The 18,243-nt window shown below is 39.5% G+C and overlaps 3 protein-coding genes across 4 annotated transcripts in view; 1 reads left to right on the top strand and 2 right to left on the bottom strand.

Annotated features, from left to right (window-relative positions):
- Positions 1-11: 11 nt before the first annotated feature.
- On the bottom strand, positions 12-2,273 carry LOC132202839 (transcription factor GAGA). The gene is made up of 6 exons (XM_059630077.1): positions 1,976-2,273; positions 1,679-1,875; positions 1,408-1,590; positions 1,256-1,355; positions 843-965; positions 12-792 (listed from the first exon to the last, which is right to left on the bottom strand). The coding sequence occupies exons 1-6, from the start codon at positions 1,986-1,988 to the stop codon at positions 341-343; spliced, it is 1,068 nt and encodes a 355-aa protein (XP_059486060.1). The 5' UTR covers positions 1,989-2,273; the 3' UTR covers positions 12-340.
- A 266-nt stretch (positions 2,274-2,539) lies between these two features.
- On the top strand, positions 2,540-4,542 carry LOC132202840 (ORM1-like protein 3). Of its 2 annotated transcripts, none has more exons than XM_059630079.1 (4): positions 2,540-2,741; positions 2,872-3,046; positions 3,115-3,266; positions 3,443-4,542. In XM_059630079.1, the coding sequence occupies exons 2-4, from the start codon at positions 2,876-2,878 to the stop codon at positions 3,576-3,578; spliced, it is 459 nt and encodes a 152-aa protein (XP_059486062.1). In that variant the 5' UTR covers positions 2,540-2,741; positions 2,872-2,875; the 3' UTR covers positions 3,579-4,542. The 2 variants fall into 2 exon arrangements, with proteins under 2 accessions (XP_059486062.1, XP_059486061.1); XM_059630078.1 differs by having other exon boundaries at positions 2,541-2,741; positions 2,875-3,046.
- Positions 4,491-18,243, bottom strand: part of LOC132202836 (laminin subunit alpha-1) — a 42,545-nt gene continuing 28,792 nt past the window's right edge. Inside the window, exons 15-50 of the mRNA XM_059630075.1 lie at positions 14,786-14,892; positions 14,536-14,719; positions 14,296-14,435; positions 14,005-14,235; positions 13,796-13,936; positions 13,624-13,737; positions 13,386-13,568; positions 13,016-13,326; positions 12,690-12,963; positions 12,440-12,630; positions 12,196-12,389; positions 11,904-12,145; positions 11,728-11,839; positions 11,519-11,669; positions 11,308-11,464; positions 11,087-11,251; positions 10,879-11,036; positions 10,687-10,825; positions 8,900-9,137; positions 8,666-8,839; positions 8,442-8,608; positions 8,270-8,384; positions 7,866-8,211; positions 7,497-7,800; positions 7,266-7,431; positions 6,958-7,211; positions 6,763-6,906; positions 6,557-6,708; positions 6,312-6,509; positions 5,935-6,256; positions 5,735-5,869; positions 5,519-5,674; positions 5,314-5,470; positions 5,126-5,259; positions 4,839-5,067; positions 4,491-4,779 (exon numbers count right to left, since the gene is read on the bottom strand). Of these exons, the coding sequence (XP_059486058.1) occupies positions 4,631-4,779; positions 4,839-5,067; positions 5,126-5,259; positions 5,314-5,470; positions 5,519-5,674; positions 5,735-5,869; positions 5,935-6,256; positions 6,312-6,509; positions 6,557-6,708; positions 6,763-6,906; positions 6,958-7,211; positions 7,266-7,431; positions 7,497-7,800; positions 7,866-8,211; positions 8,270-8,384; positions 8,442-8,608; positions 8,666-8,839; positions 8,900-9,137; positions 10,687-10,825; positions 10,879-11,036; positions 11,087-11,251; positions 11,308-11,464; positions 11,519-11,669; positions 11,728-11,839; positions 11,904-12,145; positions 12,196-12,389; positions 12,440-12,630; positions 12,690-12,963; positions 13,016-13,326; positions 13,386-13,568; positions 13,624-13,737; positions 13,796-13,936; positions 14,005-14,235; positions 14,296-14,435; positions 14,536-14,719; positions 14,786-14,892 (6,734 nt within the window). The 3' untranslated portion in view covers positions 4,491-4,630. The remainder of the gene's footprint in view (positions 4,780-4,838; positions 5,068-5,125; positions 5,260-5,313; positions 5,471-5,518; positions 5,675-5,734; positions 5,870-5,934; positions 6,257-6,311; positions 6,510-6,556; positions 6,709-6,762; positions 6,907-6,957; positions 7,212-7,265; positions 7,432-7,496; positions 7,801-7,865; positions 8,212-8,269; positions 8,385-8,441; positions 8,609-8,665; positions 8,840-8,899; positions 9,138-10,686; positions 10,826-10,878; positions 11,037-11,086; positions 11,252-11,307; positions 11,465-11,518; positions 11,670-11,727; positions 11,840-11,903; positions 12,146-12,195; positions 12,390-12,439; positions 12,631-12,689; positions 12,964-13,015; positions 13,327-13,385; positions 13,569-13,623; positions 13,738-13,795; positions 13,937-14,004; positions 14,236-14,295; positions 14,436-14,535; positions 14,720-14,785; positions 14,893-18,243) is intronic.

Raw genomic sequence — 18,243 nt, 5'->3', positions numbered from 1 at the left:
ATCTTGTTAAAAAAAATTTTATTGTAGTAATCATTCTACATTAATTAAGACTTATGATGGAGTCTTACACGCTATTTTTCAATAAATATATTATAGTATCTCCTACAGAGAGAAAATTTAATAAATAATGTAACTACATATAATACAGAAAATTGTACACACAAATATTGAGTATTGATCACTGTCCACCCTTTTCGGCTCCACACAGAATCCATTTATTTATTCATAAAAATTAACACTTCAGTAGTCAGCAGTAATTTTTGTCACTGCGGTGCGTGTGAAGAACTAACTCCCACGCCCTCTTGATGACCCCGGCCAGTAACCACATGGCCCCCCATCCCTATACTTCAGAATGGCTGCCTGGGTCGGGGCGAGGGATGATTCCAACTCCTCTGAACGCACTCGGATGGGGGTCAATCAAACTTTCAGGATGGGAGTAACTGAAAAAACTGCTTGCCACAGTTGATGCTGGCTGCAAGCAAGCAGAAACATCAGGTACCAAGCTTGTCACAGGCGGAGGAGGCAGTGGGGGTGGTTCGGCTGCCTCCATAACAGGTTGGCAAAGAGCTGAGGGAAGGACAACCAGAGTTGAGCTGCTGTCCGAAGAAAGAGGAGCCGGAGAGTTGGATGACTGTGATTCCCCAAGTTCGATGTTTGCTGGAACTTTGCCCACTCCGAAATGGAGCATTTCCAGGTGTCGGCGGAGATTGCGTGCCTGACGAAGGGTTGCACCACAGAAAGGGCATGAGGTCGGTTGGTCGGACGCCCCTCTTATTTTTGAACCTCCTGAAACTAAAAGAGAGGATTGATTAATTTTCTAGAATCCTAATCACTTTTCTAACCGCTGCTTGTTTCGTCAGAAGAATTCTCACTGTTGAAAGCTATTTGGTTGCAAGCTACATTGTGGGCAGTTGAATTCTCAGCATCGGAAGATCGCTTTTTCTTATGCCCATGTCCTGATTGGGCTGCAATTGTAAAACAAAAATAATAATTTAAACGGCCAATTGAGCACAACTTAAGTTTACAGCATTATTTTGTTTTAAATTTTTTTAACATAAAATATTAATCATCCTGAATTTAAAAATTAAAAAAAGTTCATAGCTGGCAGAGTTTTAATTTAAAATCTTGTACACAGAAAATTTGGATATTGTAAATGATTAAAAAAAATCTTACTTGGATAAAATATGCATAATTTTTGATTTGGATTATTAAATACTTCATTCGTTTGTTTTAATCTACAGTAAAAAATACTAACAGTCATTGGACTTCCTCTTGCTCTTCTTCTTAGATTTAGAAGCAAATAGCATATTAATGGCATCCTTTGAAATGAACTGATTTGTTTCCTCAAACTTAATCTGCAATAACGGGAAATTAGTAATAATTAGCAGGACAAGGAAAGTCGTTCACATCTGGATGCAGAGCTCCTGGTGCTAGTCCTTGGATGCTGAGGCACTGGGCGGCCTGTAGCAGAGATGGAAGGTGGTCAGGGTCAACGCTCACCTCCCCGTGATAAATGAACTCGAGCAGGGCCTCCATATCTTTGGGGCTGACACCAGCTAAGACAAGAATTGGATGATTGCATGAAGCATTCTGCGGAAAAAATGTAGGTTATGAGTGAATGGTAAAAGTTAAGACACAATATAAATAAAACTTGTGTATTAAAAATTCACAAACAAACCTTTAGGAGATCAAGAAGGAATGGACTAGCAGCGGAGAGCACGATTTTGTGTGCAGGGAAACTGCGGCCTCCGGCTGAGAGGGTAACATCCACGAGGTCACCCTGAGTGCGAAATTGCTGAATAGAACTGGCCAGGGACGAGCTGAAGTCGCCCCAAGTCAAGTTATACAGCTGATTGTTTGGATCCACTTTCTCCCCTAGAAATTTAATTTGTCCATCAAACGACTAAAATAAGACCAAAATTTGATAGATTCCCGGTTTCTTACCGGGCCAGATTGAAAATTTAGTCATACTTACCAGTGGTGGTCATTTCACCTGCCGAGAGCGTGTCTGCGATATTGAGGTCGAAGTGAAAGAGGCGAGAAAGACGAGCACGACTTTCACAAGTAAGAACGAGACGTGGCGATTTCTCCTCTGGCCAGGCGTTTATACGACGAAAAATCGGCTTAATTTACTCACGATATATTAAGTATTTTTTTCCACTACCATACAACGATGAAAAATTTGGAAATATATGCAAAAACTGGTGTTTATAAGCAGTAAAAGTAGGCGTCACCGTCAACTTTCTCGCATGAATTTTATTTTTGTTAATTTATTGACGACAATAGTGGCGCTGCAGTCTCGCTTCGCGGTATTTTACTGAAACAACTTATTCACCGGTTTATAAAGTGAAGTTCTATTAAAAAATGCTTATATTGAGTTTTAAATGCTTTTTATCGCTAATTCAATAAAAATTATTTAAAATTAACATTTTGTACAGTCATTTTAAATGCTTTTTTCTGAAGTTTAAATGTAAAGAGAAATATTTAACCGACTACATTTGTAACCAATTTAACCGACATTTGAAACAGCTGTTTTCGTTTTGTTGTTGTCAATCAACACTCAATCACTTGTCGCTTGCCGTGTTTTATATTATTCTCTTCGTATTCGCAGACCTCATTATCATCAACTGGGGACGAAGAGACAAGGAATTTTCGCAATAGCATTAGTCAAATCAGACACAGATCAGAGAACGCCGAAAGCATCTCTTTATTGTTTTGATCAGATTCTTTTCATGATCCACGTAAGATGAAATTATTGTATTTTTTCCAATTAAATCTGTCTAAATTTATGTTATGTAATTACGTTTGATAAATTTTTTTTGTGCATAAAGATTAATTTTAAAATAATACAAACTAAATAATTTTTCTCAGCAGAATGTTGGTCGGAGGTCACGGATACAGCAACCCTAATGCGAACTGGTTGGACAACAGGGGCCTGTGGCTGAGTTACGGCATTGGGTTTTTGGTTTTGCATCTTACTTTGCTCAGCATTCCTGTCCTCACTACATCCACTGCGTGGACACTGACCAACCTTCTCCATAATCTTGTAGGATCCTCTACGCATTTTTTGTTATAGTTATTTTGTAATTTATTAATGTTTCTATGTTCTTGCAGTTTCATTTTGTTTTTCTGCACATTTTGAAAGGCAGCATATGGGACACGCAGGATCAAGGGAGGAGCCGTGAATTGACGCAGTGGGAGCAAATTGATAGTGGCATGCAATTCACATCTACCAGGAAGTTTCTGACAAGTGCACCTGTAATTATGTAAGTTGAGAAAATTACAATTTAATTATTGTAAAGTATACAACGCATCATTTTTAATTGCAAGCAGATATTATTAATAATTAACGTTAACAAAATTATATTACTATAGCTATAGTTAATTTTGTATATTAATATGTATGAACGCTTTTCAAATAATGATTATCTTTTGATTCCAGGTTCCTACTTACTACTTTCTACACAAAATATGATAATGTTCATTTCATCATAAATTTTGTGTCACTGATGTTTGTCCTCCTGCCAAAATTGCCCCAATTCCACGAAGTAAGATTGTTCGGCATCAACCGATACTAATTTTCTAATTATTTGTATTTCTTTTTCTTTTGACTTTGCGTGTTTAATTGATCAATTGAGTAAGCTTCAATTTTATCTAAATCCATAAGGTTTGTGTGTCATTTTAATTTTAATTCAAACAATCGATACAGTTGTTAATTGAATGTTCTAAGGCTGAATTCTAACGGCAATGAAATAATCTTCGTTAGTCACAGGTAGATCGAAAAATGTATTTTTTATTCAGTGTATCACCTTCATATCCTGTGATTTTGTCTGACGAAAGTAAAACGGAGAGCTTTGGGATTTAAGGTAGATTTCCTGCTGGTAAATTTGTAATAACTAAATCTGGATTGCTTAAGGCATAAATGTTGCTATGTATTTTGGTAATTATACTCATTAATTCAATAAAGCGGTACTAATTATTCAAGGACGGGTTTAATTATTACAATAAAACGTAATAAAATGCAAAAAAATTATTAAAATGTTACACAATTTATATATATTGCACTTCATATTAAACAGTTGTTAAACAAACTTAAAACAATAAGTTACAAAAATACAGAAGAATTAATAGGCATTCAGAGAATCCTCAAAATATTTTAAATTTTGTAATGTTCCAAAAATTAGTAAAGTGAAAATGGATCTTGAATCAACTACACACGATGAAATTGTTTTGTGCATTTCACAGCCTCTATCAATCGTAAGAACACAATCTGTTGAATTATTCCATTCAAGAGCCCTCGCAGTTAAATTAGTCAATTTACGAACTTTACACTTCAAGAGAAAGTAATCCTACTGCATTAATTTTTTAAAAGTTAGTTTTAAATTAAGAGTTGTTACCGGTCAAGAACAGCTTCTGTGAATAAGGACGGATTACTTTGTTTTATTTATTGTTAATACTGTGACGGTCCATGTCAACAACTCAACAGGCTATTTCCTGTTTTTTTTTTTTTTTTCCCAAAAATGGCACAACTTGAAGACCTGTCTTACAAATGAAATTTACATTATGCAAGAGTTTGTACGTTGGATGCGTAACGACCGTTTTACAAAAATTATGAGTTACAACTTTATTGTCAATACGTGGAAAGAGGACAGGCGTTCAGAAGGACATTGTGCAGTGCGGCCATGTCCGTCCAGTCACGTCGTTCTCCGTTGATGGCCATGTTTCGAATACAGCCCTTGAAGTTATCCCTTGTTTGCAAAGTGCCGTATGGTGCATTATCTGCAAAGAGGACATTACATTAAAAATTGCAAACATTTTATTTTCTGAAAGTATTGTACCTGGCAAGCCTCCAATGTACAAGGAGCTGTTAGTGGCCGCCACCTTGAGGCCTCCGTTGATCGAGTGGCCGTAATTTGCTGTTTGCTGGTCCACCCTCAAAAGCAACGAGTCGTTTATGTAGAAGGCTTGTATGTGGTGCCATTTGTTATCACAAGTTGTGTACTTTGAGGTAAACGTCTGCTGCACACGGAATGGCTTTCTATTTCCTATGTCACCGGACAGAACAACCTGATTGCAAAATTACAGTTAAAAAACAAAGTCATATCTTCAAATTCATGACTTTAACCTGTCCATCAAGAATCTCTAGAGATAGAGCAGGGAATCCTAGCGGCTCCGACACAGAGAGCAAAACGCCATTCAGTTCTGAAGTGCGGAACTCCAACTCCAGTTCGAACATTGACCCGACGTGGAACATGTTCTCTATTTAATTTGATAGGTTAGTTTGTAATAATAAAATATTACTTTACAACTTACGGTATACAGCAAAAGCATCACCAGGGAAAAAGGAGCCAGTCTCCACTCTAGGGAAGCACTGCCCAACATTGTGACTAGACCCGCGAGGTCCGACAAGATCCTGAGGTTTGCTATTCACTCTCACATTGCGCATACAACCTTTGAATCCCTCAGTGGTCTATAATTAAAATGATAAAATATTGTCTGCAGATTTTTGGTAATTTACTTGTTGAAAGGAAATAATTCCACCAGAATTAGTCTCAGGTAAGCCACCTACATAGGCTGTGCTTAAAATATTAAGCCTCTTTGGAACTTTCCTGCGTTCAACTTCAATGCCATCAATCAAAACAGTCACCCTTTGGTCGTGCTTGTGCATTTCAACCTATAAGGAATACATTTTTACATACAGGCTATAATAATAAGAAAATAAAAAAGTGGTTACCTGGTGCCATTTTCCATCATTTAATGCAGTATGAGTTCTAATTTTTTGCTCCTTCTTTGGATTTGCGAAAGTGATTTCGAGGTGGCTGTTTTTCAGTGCCAACATGAAAAAGTGGTTTTGCTTTGGACGAATAGCCTAAAATACACAATTAATATATAATATAGTTTCTTTATCTGGCTTCTTTCTAAATATTTTCTTACTGGGAAAAGGAAGAACAGCCCATTTGGATAGTGAGTCCTGAAGTCAAATTGAATTGAGAAATTTTTGGGTAAGCCATTCCTCAGCCAAAGTTTTTGCAATGTAACGTGGCTATTGGGCTTGTCTCCAAACTTGACTGCGCCTGGCTCAACGGAGTAAGATCTACTGGGCTCACAATGTGTGGGTCCAACAAACCGTGGATCTGGGATACTCCTGGCACCATTACTGTATGTCGAAACCACGGTGGTTGGACTGGGCGCTGGCAAACTGGGCCGACCTATGCCTGCTTTTAAGAAGCTGACCGGAGGTTGCATGCTGATTAAGCTGTTGAAAGAAAAAAGTTAATAAAAGGCATCATTTAAATATCAAAGTACGTTACTTGTTTCCAATCACAACATCCTTGATAAAACCATTGAGCGGCTCCAAAGAAGCAGCCAAGCCTGTTGCATTGTGTCTGTAATGTGCTGGCAAGCCACCTATAAATAGACCTCCCTTTTTAGGGGCCTTAATTTCTGGGTACGATCCTTCCGGCAGTTTTCCAGCACTTATACTCTTATCGTCAATAAATAGTTCAAGCCTAAAAAGAATTTTAAGTTCATATTTTTAAACAAATTTTAATACAACCTTCTGTTGGTTTTAACAACTGACACGGAATGAGGCTTGCCGTCATTGAAAAAGGTCCCTGATCGAACTGTGGTTATTGCTTTTCCACCACCAACTCTAACATGAAGTTGGCCCTTATGCAAAGAAACTGAGTAGAAAGTTGATTGTCCTGACTAAAAATTTAATTAAATCAAGTGAAAAGAAAATTAAATTCAATCAAAATCTACCTCAACGTGGTGCGGCTCTGAAAAGAGCAACAAAGCGTCTGGCTGTGTTGTGGCAAACACAAGACCTATTGACGATTTTCTGCTCAGAGGTTGGCTATTTAACTCCAAGAAGCCATCTCCCAGGAAACTCACTACCTTGACCGGCTAAAGAAATATGATTGAGTATATAAAAGAATGCAAGTGTAAGTATTTTACCTCTGGAAGACACCCTGGTTCGACTGAGTAATAAGCTCCACGGAGAAGATTGTAGCCTTGGTCAACAACTTGCAAATCAGACATGCAGCCTCTGAAGGATCTAAGTTCTGGAGGTGGAATGGAAGAAGGAGATAAGAATCCAGGAGGCGCACCTCCCACAATGTATTCTCCTTCGACCAAATCTGGCAAAGACCCTGCTCCAGGCGGAGGTGATGGTGCCCCACTGTGCTCTTCATCTCCAACTCTTAAAAGGCCTGCAGATATTTTTGGTCAAGATACAAGATGAGTAAATTGATTAAATTAATTACCCCTTTCGAGTCGTTTCTTCCGGTCAAAATGCCGAGCAGCGTCAACTCGCACCCACTCTCCTGTGTTGTACTTCTGAATTGTGGAAAGCTCTAATCTAGCTGCTCCACCATAGTCTACTCTAAAGTGGACTCTTCCACTTCTAAGAGACAAAGTAACAAAGCGGTCCTTAAATAGAAAAAAAACATGTATTAAGTAAAAATTTAATCCAAAAATTAGAAAATAAAATTTACCCTCTTGGGATTGATGGCCAAAAAGAGAAGGGCGTCTTCATCATATGATTTGAACGTCAGCACAACACTGAATTGGTAGGGGTTGTACGTAATGGAGCTGTCATGGTGAAGAACCGAGTAGCCATCACCATGGAATGAGTATGCTTCCTCCTCTCGTAACTCTTCAGGACCTTCAATGCACGCTGTGCATGAATCAGGTCCAGAGCTGGAGTGGAAATCCCACAAACCAAGTGGTTTTCCATCAAGCCACACTTGGTGGATGCAGCCTGGCATGTGGTTGGTCGAGATTCCTTTAGGCATTGATCTAAAATAAAATTGCCCAATTCAGTTTCACAATTATCTTGATGTGAAAAAAAAACTGTAAAATACCCGTCAGGTCCATCATAGCCACCTAGCCAGAGGAGGGCACTAGGTCCAGCATCCATTCGGGTGAAGGTTGCTTGAGACGAATTCAGCACAGGATCGCCCCACTTGGATGAAATAACATGACGCACATTCATATGTACCAAGTTCCCTGTACGCTCAATTTCAGCCCTGTACCAGCTGCTGTCATTGGCAAGATTGCTAGAGTGCCTGATAGGAAGTGGGTGAGTGACGTGACTGGCACCTCCACCCAAGTCCCAAGTAAAGCGAAGTCTTTTGTCTCGAACTTCAAGTGCCATGAAATCTTTGCTGGTGGATGGATCAGAACGCAAAATGAAGATCAGACCATCACCTAAAAAGTTATGCATGCTATATTAAATTTTTATTTAAATTTATAAAGTTTAGCAAACCTGATTTTGAGTTGGCAAAAGTAACAACAATTTTGTTGGTCGCCGAAGGATCTGTATTTGTTTTGTACGACCGGAGACAAGTCTTCCCTTTGACACTCCCCAGTGAAAGACGGATCTAAATTAAAGAATGGAAAGTAGAATCATGAATTAATAATTTGTTAGTAAATATTACTCCGCTTGCTGCGTGTCTGGCTTGAGCAATCTTGTCTCTCAGTCCTTGTAGCTGAGACGAAAGAGTATCATTCCACTGTGATAGCCTCGAGTTGTGTTGCGATGCCTCTTTTTTTAATGTATTCAGCAAAGTGTCCGTCTCTCGAATGTTGCTCCGGGCTTGCTCGACTTATTTTAATTCAAATAAATTATTTTGAGAGCTTTAAAATATTAAATAATAATTACTTTCTTTAACGGCATCCTGCATGTCTTGAGTTGTTCCAGAAGAAATTCTCTCAAGCAGAGGACGTAAGTTGTGATCAATGTTTTTGCTAAGCCTATTTGTTTCTTTCACAACCTCTCCAATTTCAGTCTCTGATGCCATTGTTTTATCAAGAGCATCAATAATTACAGGGGTGACTGCAAGTTAAAATAATTAATAAAATATTCCAGTACAAATCTTGAAATAAAATTAATTACTTTGAGACTTAAAAGAACCAAGATCAGAAAGTAAAACTGCATGTTTTTTGCTTGTTCCGTCAATTTTTAGCTCTAACTTTTGCACATCATTTTTCTGAGTCTCAAATTTTCTGCGCAAAAGCCCAACGTGCTTGACAGCTGCTTGGGCATCTTCGTTCAGTTGTTCTGAAAACTCTCTAGAGTTTTTGGCTTGAACAGAAAGAGCATCTTCTCCTCCTTGGCGCCCGGTTGGATGGACCTGGATATAGAGTAAAAATTTAATTATTGCAACAATACTAAAAATTTCATTGTAGGTTTTTTGCATTTTAAGTAATTTTTGGTACAAAATACTAAAAATTCTAAAGTCTACATATATGGAATCAGAAAGCTCTCGGATCACAAGCCTCATCCGCTACGGTGCAGTTGCTGTGGCGGCATCTTGTGCGGCAGTCTATTTGTACAAAACGCTGAGTAGCAGCTCAGAAAATCTACATCGGCGAAGCACAATAAGACCAGTGCAGACAAAGGGTGGTGAATGGGAAGAGGCGTCCGGAATCTTGAGGCTTTTGCTGTCGGACTGTGAATACCAGCATGGAGATCAGGAAGCCAAGACAGTATTTATCACATTGAAGGGCTGCAGACTTGACATCTACCAAGCACACAAAGAGGTGGCCAAAAGAGAAATGTTCGACGAGGAACCACCTGAGCTGACATTTAAAGGCAGGAGTACTTTCAGCATTTACAAGAGTGAAGTAATAACAATAAATAATAATAATACAGAGAAAATATCATTAAATTGAGAATTTCTAGGTGCTGCTCCTGCCTGAAGACCTATCGCAGAAACACAAATGGCTGATGAAGCATCCAATTGCTATTAATTTGAAAGCTGGAAGTTTCAAAGGAGAAAATCATTACGACAATGCTTTTGCGACTGAAGACAGTCTTCAAAATCAAAAGCAGCTCATCCTCTTTGCCCGTTCAAACCGAGACAAGGAAGCTTGGACAAGGTGGTTGAAGCTGGCTGCGGAGAAGAAAGATTTCATTGAGAATGACCCGGACCCAATTATGTCTATAATAGCTGGGCGACCTTTAGCAGAGCCAGTGCCAGTGTACATAGACCGCAAGACAAAAAGCGTTTGGCTAAACGGTATGATCGAACGCACCGTCAACGATGCCAAAGTCAAGACGCTCATAACTTCGATGCTTACTAAACAAGTGGAGGAATTGCTGGGCAGCATGCCTTGGCAAAATCAGTTTGACTCGATTATGCAAACTTCCCTGGAAAAGGTGGACATCTCCGGCATGAGCACTCCTCGAGTGACAGGGGTTGCGCCCCGGTACGAGAACGAGTATGGGCTATGGGAGGAAATGTGCGTCAAGTTTGACGGAGCCATCAAAGTGACAGTGAAGGTCAAATTGAATTTTCAAGAATTGGATGACAACGGGCCCGAGACTTTCTGGATGGAACGGCTACACAATCTGACGCAGTACTCGTTTGTGAAACGAGTTTTGGAGAACACAACCATTTACATAGTCATCAGTCTGGAGTCGCTCAAAGGTGTGCTGGCCATGAATATTCCACACCCACCAGCTGATATGGCCTGGGTCGGCTTCAGGTCTGGCACCAAGGTTAGTCTGACCGGCAGTGTTTATTGGGGGACTTGGTCGATGCCATTCTTCCATAAAATCATTGACTCTCTAAAGGAATATATGCTGCAGAGCTTTTACAAGCACCTAGTTATTCCTAACATGGTCCAGGTCCAACTGCCCGCATGCTTTAACAAAATGTGAATAAAATAAACTCTCACCTGCTCCTTTGCTCTGTCAGCAACCAACTTTGCCTCTTTTGAAGATTCCCAGGCGCTGTCTATAGCATTCACAATGCTTTGGTATGCTTGAGCAGCCTTAACAGCAAAACTAGCAAAGTCTCGAGTTGCATTGAATTGACTATAATTGATATAAATTAATTTTAAAGCAAGATTAAGAGCAAATAATTTTACTTATTCAATGCATTTGCTTGTTGGAGCAGTCTACGAGCATGCTCCTTTGCCGGCCTCACAAATTCACTGTCAAGACGAGTGTTACCAGCCAAACCCAAGCTTCTCTCTTCAAGTTTGTCTGTTGATTTTCTCAGCTTTCCAATCATTGTAGACAATTCCTGTAGAGTAAAAGTAATATTATCGTTACTGAAGATAGTTAATTTCAAACCTGAAAGTTTTCCTTAGCTTCATCAAGATATTGCGAAGCTTCATTGATGAAAACGTTTCTTTGCTTTGATGCGGATTTTTCCTTTTCGCTTAAAGCTTCTATTTTGGGGTTGATTTCTACCACTTTTTCATAGCTAGCCACTGCATACTTATTATTCTTCAACACCTAAATCATTTTAATCATGACTTCTGGCAAAAATCATAATGAGACATTTAACTTACATCGTCAAAATTTTCATCAGCCGCTTGAATGTGTTTGTTCAGATCGGCAATTCTAGTGACCAGGTCCCTGATGTCCTTTTGCAGCCCATCTAGAGATACAGTGATGCTCTCTTCTTTAATCAACATATTCAGTCCATCTAATTGATCTTTGGCTCTCCTAAAAATCAAAGCCTTACTTGCGTGCTGCACTTGAAAAAATTAATCCACTCACTTTAAGGAGTGCTCTGCAAGCTTTCGATGTTTGACCAACTTTACAGATGAAATTCTATCTAAAAGCAGACCAGCCTCTCGCAAAGTGGAAACCACATTCACAGACAATGATTCACTCTGGCGCCCGTAGCTTTTTAAATCTTCGACGACAACTAGACAAAAATTACAAAAAAATATAATTGATGCAAAAACATATTAAAAATATAATACCTGCTGAATCAGCCTGCATTTCATGTATGTCGTCAAGCATTTTCTGGGCATCCTCAGCTAATTTTCCTGAATCTGCCACAAATTTTTGACTTTCTTCTTTTCTCCTTCTTGCCTGCATTAAAAAGTAAATTTAGAAAAAATTATGAACAGCTGTATTATGCCTTTATTAAAATTACCTTAACTGCACTTTGCCTAGAGTTTCTTCTCAAATTTTCAACTTCAGTAAAAGGCAGAGGAGTTGTAATAATTCTCTTCCAGCGCTCAAAATTGTGTCTGAACCGACCAGTTACGTCTGTTTCGATTGTGCGCAAACGTTCCCATGGAATCGGCGTCAGGCCAGACTGTTCAAGTCTATCCACTTGTGTAGACATGGTTGCAACTTCTTGCAGCAGCGGTCCAGTGCAATCACCAGCACATGCTGATGGTTTCAAATTTAGTACTTATACATCAAAACTTAATCAAACTCACTTGTGCATCCTCGCTGGCCCAAAATGTGTCCTCGAGGACATTCTGTGCAGTCTCTGCCACCAACACCAGGTCTGCAGTTACACTGCCCAGTTTGCTCATGGCACTCGTCACTAACACTGCCTCGAGGGTCACAATTACATGGCTTGCAGGAGCCACCCGGCATTGTTGGAAAGCCAAAGAAGCCATATGAACATCTATTAACAAAAAAACTAAAATTTGAAAATGAAAGATAATGATATTTTACCTCTCGCATCTTGGTCCAGAATAACCCTTTTGACATCTGCATCTAACATCTCTTTCCACGACACAACTTACTGCCCTATTATTTTGTGGGTTTGGGCAAGGACATGCCTTGCATGGAGCCTGTTTGGGATTTCCATAGTATCCAGCAGCACATCGATCACAAGCAACACCCTCTGTGTTGTTTGTGCAGTCCTTGAATTGAAATATAAGTTATAAGTTTGTGAAAAATAAATTTTATTCAAGTTGCTTGCCTTGCATTTTCCAGTTTCTGAGTCACATGTTGCTGATCTCGAGTTGCAAGAGCAAGGTCTTGCTTCGCCTATGAGTTGAATAATGATAGTGCTGTCAGCGTTGCTACTAGGAGGGTGCCACCGGTAAAAACCAATTGCTGGATTTTGGCAGGAAGTGGCTCGGTACTCCCTGGGACAGTCACACTTTTCAATTCCCCTGGCCAGTTGCCAAGACGGAATTTGCTCACTGGGTTCTCTTGGGGCACTTGCATGGTCCAGAGAAACTTCTCTCAATCTGGGTCATAAAACTTTTAATTGAAATACCAGCAAAATGAAATATCTCTTACTCGACACGTTCAAAGTCTACAGAATCAGAGGCTCTGATGAGAATATGTTGGATGTTCTGAAGGGCTAACATCATGATTTCTCTTGTGACAGGCCCAGAGGATGGACTATGTTTGGCTCTCCAGTAAGACTCATGGAAGCGCACTTGGTATTGGCCAGTAACACTTGGCTGAGGGGAAAAGTATTCCAGGACAATTCTGTTATTTCCCTGGATTTGAACCAGTGGGTAGGAACTCAAAATATTGGCCGGCAAGAGTGTTCGGCCCCCAACTGAAGTCACAGTAAATCTCAAATAGCCGTTATAAGAAAGAACCTGAATAGACACAAATTATTAAAAAAGTTATTATATTATAGATAAATTTAAATTTTCACCTTGTCTCCGAAGAAGGTACTGGGCAACTGCCAGTACAAGGGAGTGTCAAATAAATAGCTGACTCCTATTCTCACATTTCCCACGTCTCCAGGGATGATTCTCAAGTTGTTTGTAACATTCAATTTTACAGACGTACCATCCGTATTTGTGATATTAGTTTCTGGTACTCCAGGAACTGCTAGCTATAAAAGAATTTATTAAAAAAAAGAAATATAATAAAGTTTAATAATTTATTACATTGATGAAGCAAATTTCTTGAGTATTTACTGGAGCAACTGGTGCTCCAGGTCGGAATTGCGGCTGAGGAGAATCGTATTGGATACTAACTGATCGCCATGACAACATTCTTATCTAAAATAAAAGGAATATAAGAAAAACTAAATTCAAGAAGCCAAGACAACAAACAAACCTGGGTCCAAACTAACTGGGCTTGCTCACAGTGAGCTGAACGACCGTAGCAATAACAAGGAGTGCAGCCTTCGGGGTTGTCGTCGTGCATGCTGAAGGTTCCTCTCTTGCAAAGTTCGCATCTTTTTCCAACAGTGTTGCCCTAATTAAAGCCAAATGAATGTAAATAATATTTCAAGCTAGACTTTCGAGGCAACAAAGCAAACAAACCTTGCAGTTGCACTGTCCAGTTTCATCACATCCACAAGGCTGCCCAAACGGACATGAGTCTTTCTTTGTGCCAGGAGGATTGCAATCACAAGCTCTGCACCGCGGAAAACCGTAGTGTCCAGGGAGGCACTTGTCACACTTGCTGCCACCAAATCCAGGTCTGCATGTGCACATTCCTGTTCTGTGATCACACTGGGGTGTTGCTGCTCCTGTGAGGTGACATCCACACACCTAGAAGTTTTTTTTTAATAATAATTTCTGTTTAATCACTGTGTTATTCTAAGTGCAAACCTTGCATCCAACTCCATGCTGGTGGCCCCACGCTCCGTTTTTACACCTTTCGCAAGCAGCACCTTCTGACATCAAGGGACACACACACCTGCCAGTGTCTGGATCACAAATGTGTCCAGGTTTGTTGCACGGTTCACATTCTGAAATAAGTTTTACCAAGTTGAAAGTTAAAAATTTTACAAGTAAAAAATAAAAAAAAATATATAAATAAAAACAAAATAAAAAGGTACAAATATTCACCTCTGCACCCTTGCCTTGAGAAACCAAAATAGCCAGGGAGACATTTTTCACACCGCCGCCCACCAACGCCTGGTAGACAAGTGCATTGACCTGTCACTATGTCACATTTCGAGCCGTCGCATCCGACCGGGTCACAGTCACAAGCAGAGCAGCCTTTCCTTGATTGCAGATCCCAGAAACCAGGCTATAAATTTAATTCAAATTTATTGCATGAGGGCATCGTTATTATTATTTTTCTGAATTTGTGTACCCTGCACTGACTACAAGTTCGTCCGACCACGTTCTGCTTGCAAGCGCACTGTCCAGAAACAATGTCACAAGTTGGACCCTCGGCGCCGTTCTGGTCACAGTTGCATCCTGTTAAAAAATTGTGACGAAGGATTTAATTAAGTCAAATCATGAAAAGGAATTGCCATTATAATTGACAGGGAAAGTGTTTTGACTAGAACAGTTAATCTGTCATCTTTGATACTTGGCAATTCAATACGAGCTCTCAGCTTCAGACACAAAATTGACTTGCGGAGATGCTGGGCTTTTTTGTTTCGTCTCGAGGCAATAAATAATCGCCAACGCTGACTCATTTTGGGAGAGTAAAAAAGCGTGGGTGCGTAGCCAATGTAGTCACGCATTCATTTGGACGGGCATTATTTTTCAGACTTAATTCTAGCAAACAAAATCTTGGTAAGAAAAAAAATTCTAACAAAAAATTGGTAAAAAAATAAAATATTAGAATAAAATATCAAATGAAAAAAGCGAAGAAAAAAAATTAATTAGCAACCTTTACTGAAAGGATTTTTTACAATCAATACAGTCATCAATTAAGTAAGTTTGTTCATAGGTAGATTGCTGGATTTTGCTATTTACATTTTCATTACTTTGCTGAATTTATAAATTATTGTGTTTTGAGCTGAGAATTTGAGCAATTGGAGGGGCCACGATACATTTTTCTGCCCACGCGCCATAAGAGAGACGTGCCCATAACGAATCGATTACCATTCACGTGGGGACTGTTGGTTAAAAAAAATGAAGAGTTGCACGTTCAAAAAATAATAAGCGCCCGTGACAAATGAGCTACAGGATTTGGCACTCAATCTGCCAAACACACGTTCGCCGCGGCGGCTAATAGTGCTGCCCGCTTGGGGAAACAGGAGAAGCCCATCTTGAATCACTTAAATACGCCAAAGGATTATTTAATATGCTGATGGCTCAAGCATCCATAAAAGGTGCGCTGCTTTCTGCACACACGCGGGCCCACTTTGCGAATATTATGTTATCCTCGAACGTTGGCTCTCTCGGCCGCGGCTGGAAATTTATGGTATTTTTCCATTTCACCCACCTTTGGCTCTGTAGATGGTTTAAATTTTGCTCACTTAATCTCTGCCGTAAATACAAGCCCCTTGAGATTCGACAGACCCATTTCGAGAGAGATTATGCGGGAATGTGTTTCTAGTGGCGCCTGCCGAGAGGCTGCGCCATCCGGACTGTGTCTCATTAAGAGGCCTCGCGTGGAATAAAACGAGAGGCCAAAACAAACATTTTCGCGAGAGAGAGATAATTTATCTGTTAGAAGAGGAATTTGCCTCGAAAATGACTTGTTTGTTCTGGGGGAAAGCAATAAAAAATTATACTCGGCGAAATAAAAAGGAATCGTTTCTAGCCGGCCCACATTGTTTGCAGCCCGAGACTGATAAAACGTATAAAGGGGCATTCGTAGGGCGGTCTATTTGTACCAGATAAATCTTGGTGACGCAAACTACGCACTCACGATTCGTGCGTGAATGGAACAAGACCGCCGAGGCGTGGGAGGAAAAAATTGAATCAATGAATCTTCAAGTCGGCACAGCTGCGTTTCTGTAAACTTAGGATCGTTAAAGTCAAAAATTTGTTCAGCATATAAACGAGGCGGCCATCCATCCATCAATTGACTTCGAGAGATTTGTTTATTTACGACCTCAGCGGTTTTGAGTGGAAATTTGATTCAATAAATCAGTCGATTGGAAAAAAAGTATCTTGAAATAACAGGCATTTATATTATACTATAAAATCCACTTAGTGTCACGTGGTAAGAGCTGAAGTAGCTTTTAATATCAGTCTACTTTGAGAAAATAAAACCCAGAAAATTGTCTTTGGATGTGCTGATTTAAATTAATAAACATACATAAATAAAGCTCAAAAATAAATTTTTATTTTTAGAAGTCTTTAAACTTAGTATTATTATAGTTAATATTTAGATAAGTGAACGTGACTCTTTGAGATTAAAAAATAAATAATAATAATAAATTTTCTGGATAAAAATTTTAAAAGAAAAATTATTATGTAAAAATTATTTCTGGTATAGAGTTTAACAGGTTTAAGCGTTTACGTGATTTGGTTTCAAAAAAATTCATTTAAATTCAATCAAGCTACGTAAAATATACCTTCATAAAAAATGTAAAAATTGATGTGGTGAACAAATTGGAATGCAAAAAGATTAAAATGAGTGACTTAACAATAACTAAAGCAGCTTCCACGAAAGTTTAGTGCAATTCCTACCTCTCCAGTTTGTATAAAATTGTATAAATAAATAATTGATATTTATGTGAGTCTGTATACCGTTGGTATTTAATAAAAGAAATAACAAATAATAACAAATTTCTCCAAATTTATGTTCTTTGAATATATTTCAGCCTTGCTGCTGTGTAATCTCACACAAATGCGCCGCGCTCATGTATCCGATTACAAGTGCAGCCGCATCTCTGTCCGCTGTTAACGGGAACGGTCGGCGCGCTTTTTGATATATCCCACAGAACAAATTAAATGCTCGAAATGCATCTTTCACTCCCGCGGGCCGACAAACAACCACATCGCATCTCATTCAAATGAGCCGAAATGAAATATTGTCGGCGGCGCAGTTGCAGCTTTCTGCTTTCTCACGAGCCAGTTAATCGATGGATGATTTTTCAAATTCAACATTGGTGCGTTTGTTTGTTTTCATGCCGGACTTGGTTCTTCTCGCTCGAGGCAATCTAAAAACTTGATTCACGTTTTCGAAAGATCATCTCGCTTTTTTCCATATCAAAATGTGTCGTAAAAATCGCGGCAGTCAAATAGATATGCAACCTGAGCGTCACTTTTGCTGTCATCAAATTACACACGAATTTGCATAATTTTCGGGCGAGTGGTTCGCTCGATCGGAGTGGCGAGTGCAATAAAATTAGAGACGGCGCCTTGATCGGACCTCCATCATCTCGTGGCCGCCGCGCCGCCATAAAAGTTACGATCGCCAACATTACCCTCGAGACACACAGTAAATTATATTCCATGAAGAGGTAATAATATTGTTGAGAAATTATATTCCGCGCCGAGACGATTGAATTCGTAAATAAATTCTCAGAAGGTTTTTTTCTCGCCACGAACTGCCAAATTATGTTTGTTCTCAGCGCGTGTGCAAACAAATAGATGAAAAATTAACACATCAACCTGTAGCGCCAAAAGGGCTCAATTAAGTGGGAATTAAGAGGCTCATTTGCCTGACGAGTGTCAAGTCCTTGGCAATCCAACTCCTGGCCAGCAGGCGCAAACAAAAATCCGGCAACCGAACACCTCTAGGCGCTTAAAATTTGAGACCACACACCTTGTCTCTGATCCTAAACCCATCTTTAGCATCACAACACGGCATATAACTGCGGTCTAATAGCCGCTAGAGTAAATATTTCAGATGAGAGGCTA

This window comes from Neocloeon triangulifer, unplaced genomic scaffold, assembly GCF_031216515.1.
Source record: "Neocloeon triangulifer isolate White Clay Creek 2 clone unplaced genomic scaffold, ASM3121651v1 ptg000015l, whole genome shotgun sequence".
NCBI classification, from domain to species: domain Eukaryota; kingdom Metazoa; phylum Arthropoda; class Insecta; order Ephemeroptera; family Baetidae; genus Neocloeon; species Neocloeon triangulifer.
Note: the sequence above shows the minus strand (reverse complement) of the source record. Positions and strands in the feature narration are given on the sequence as shown.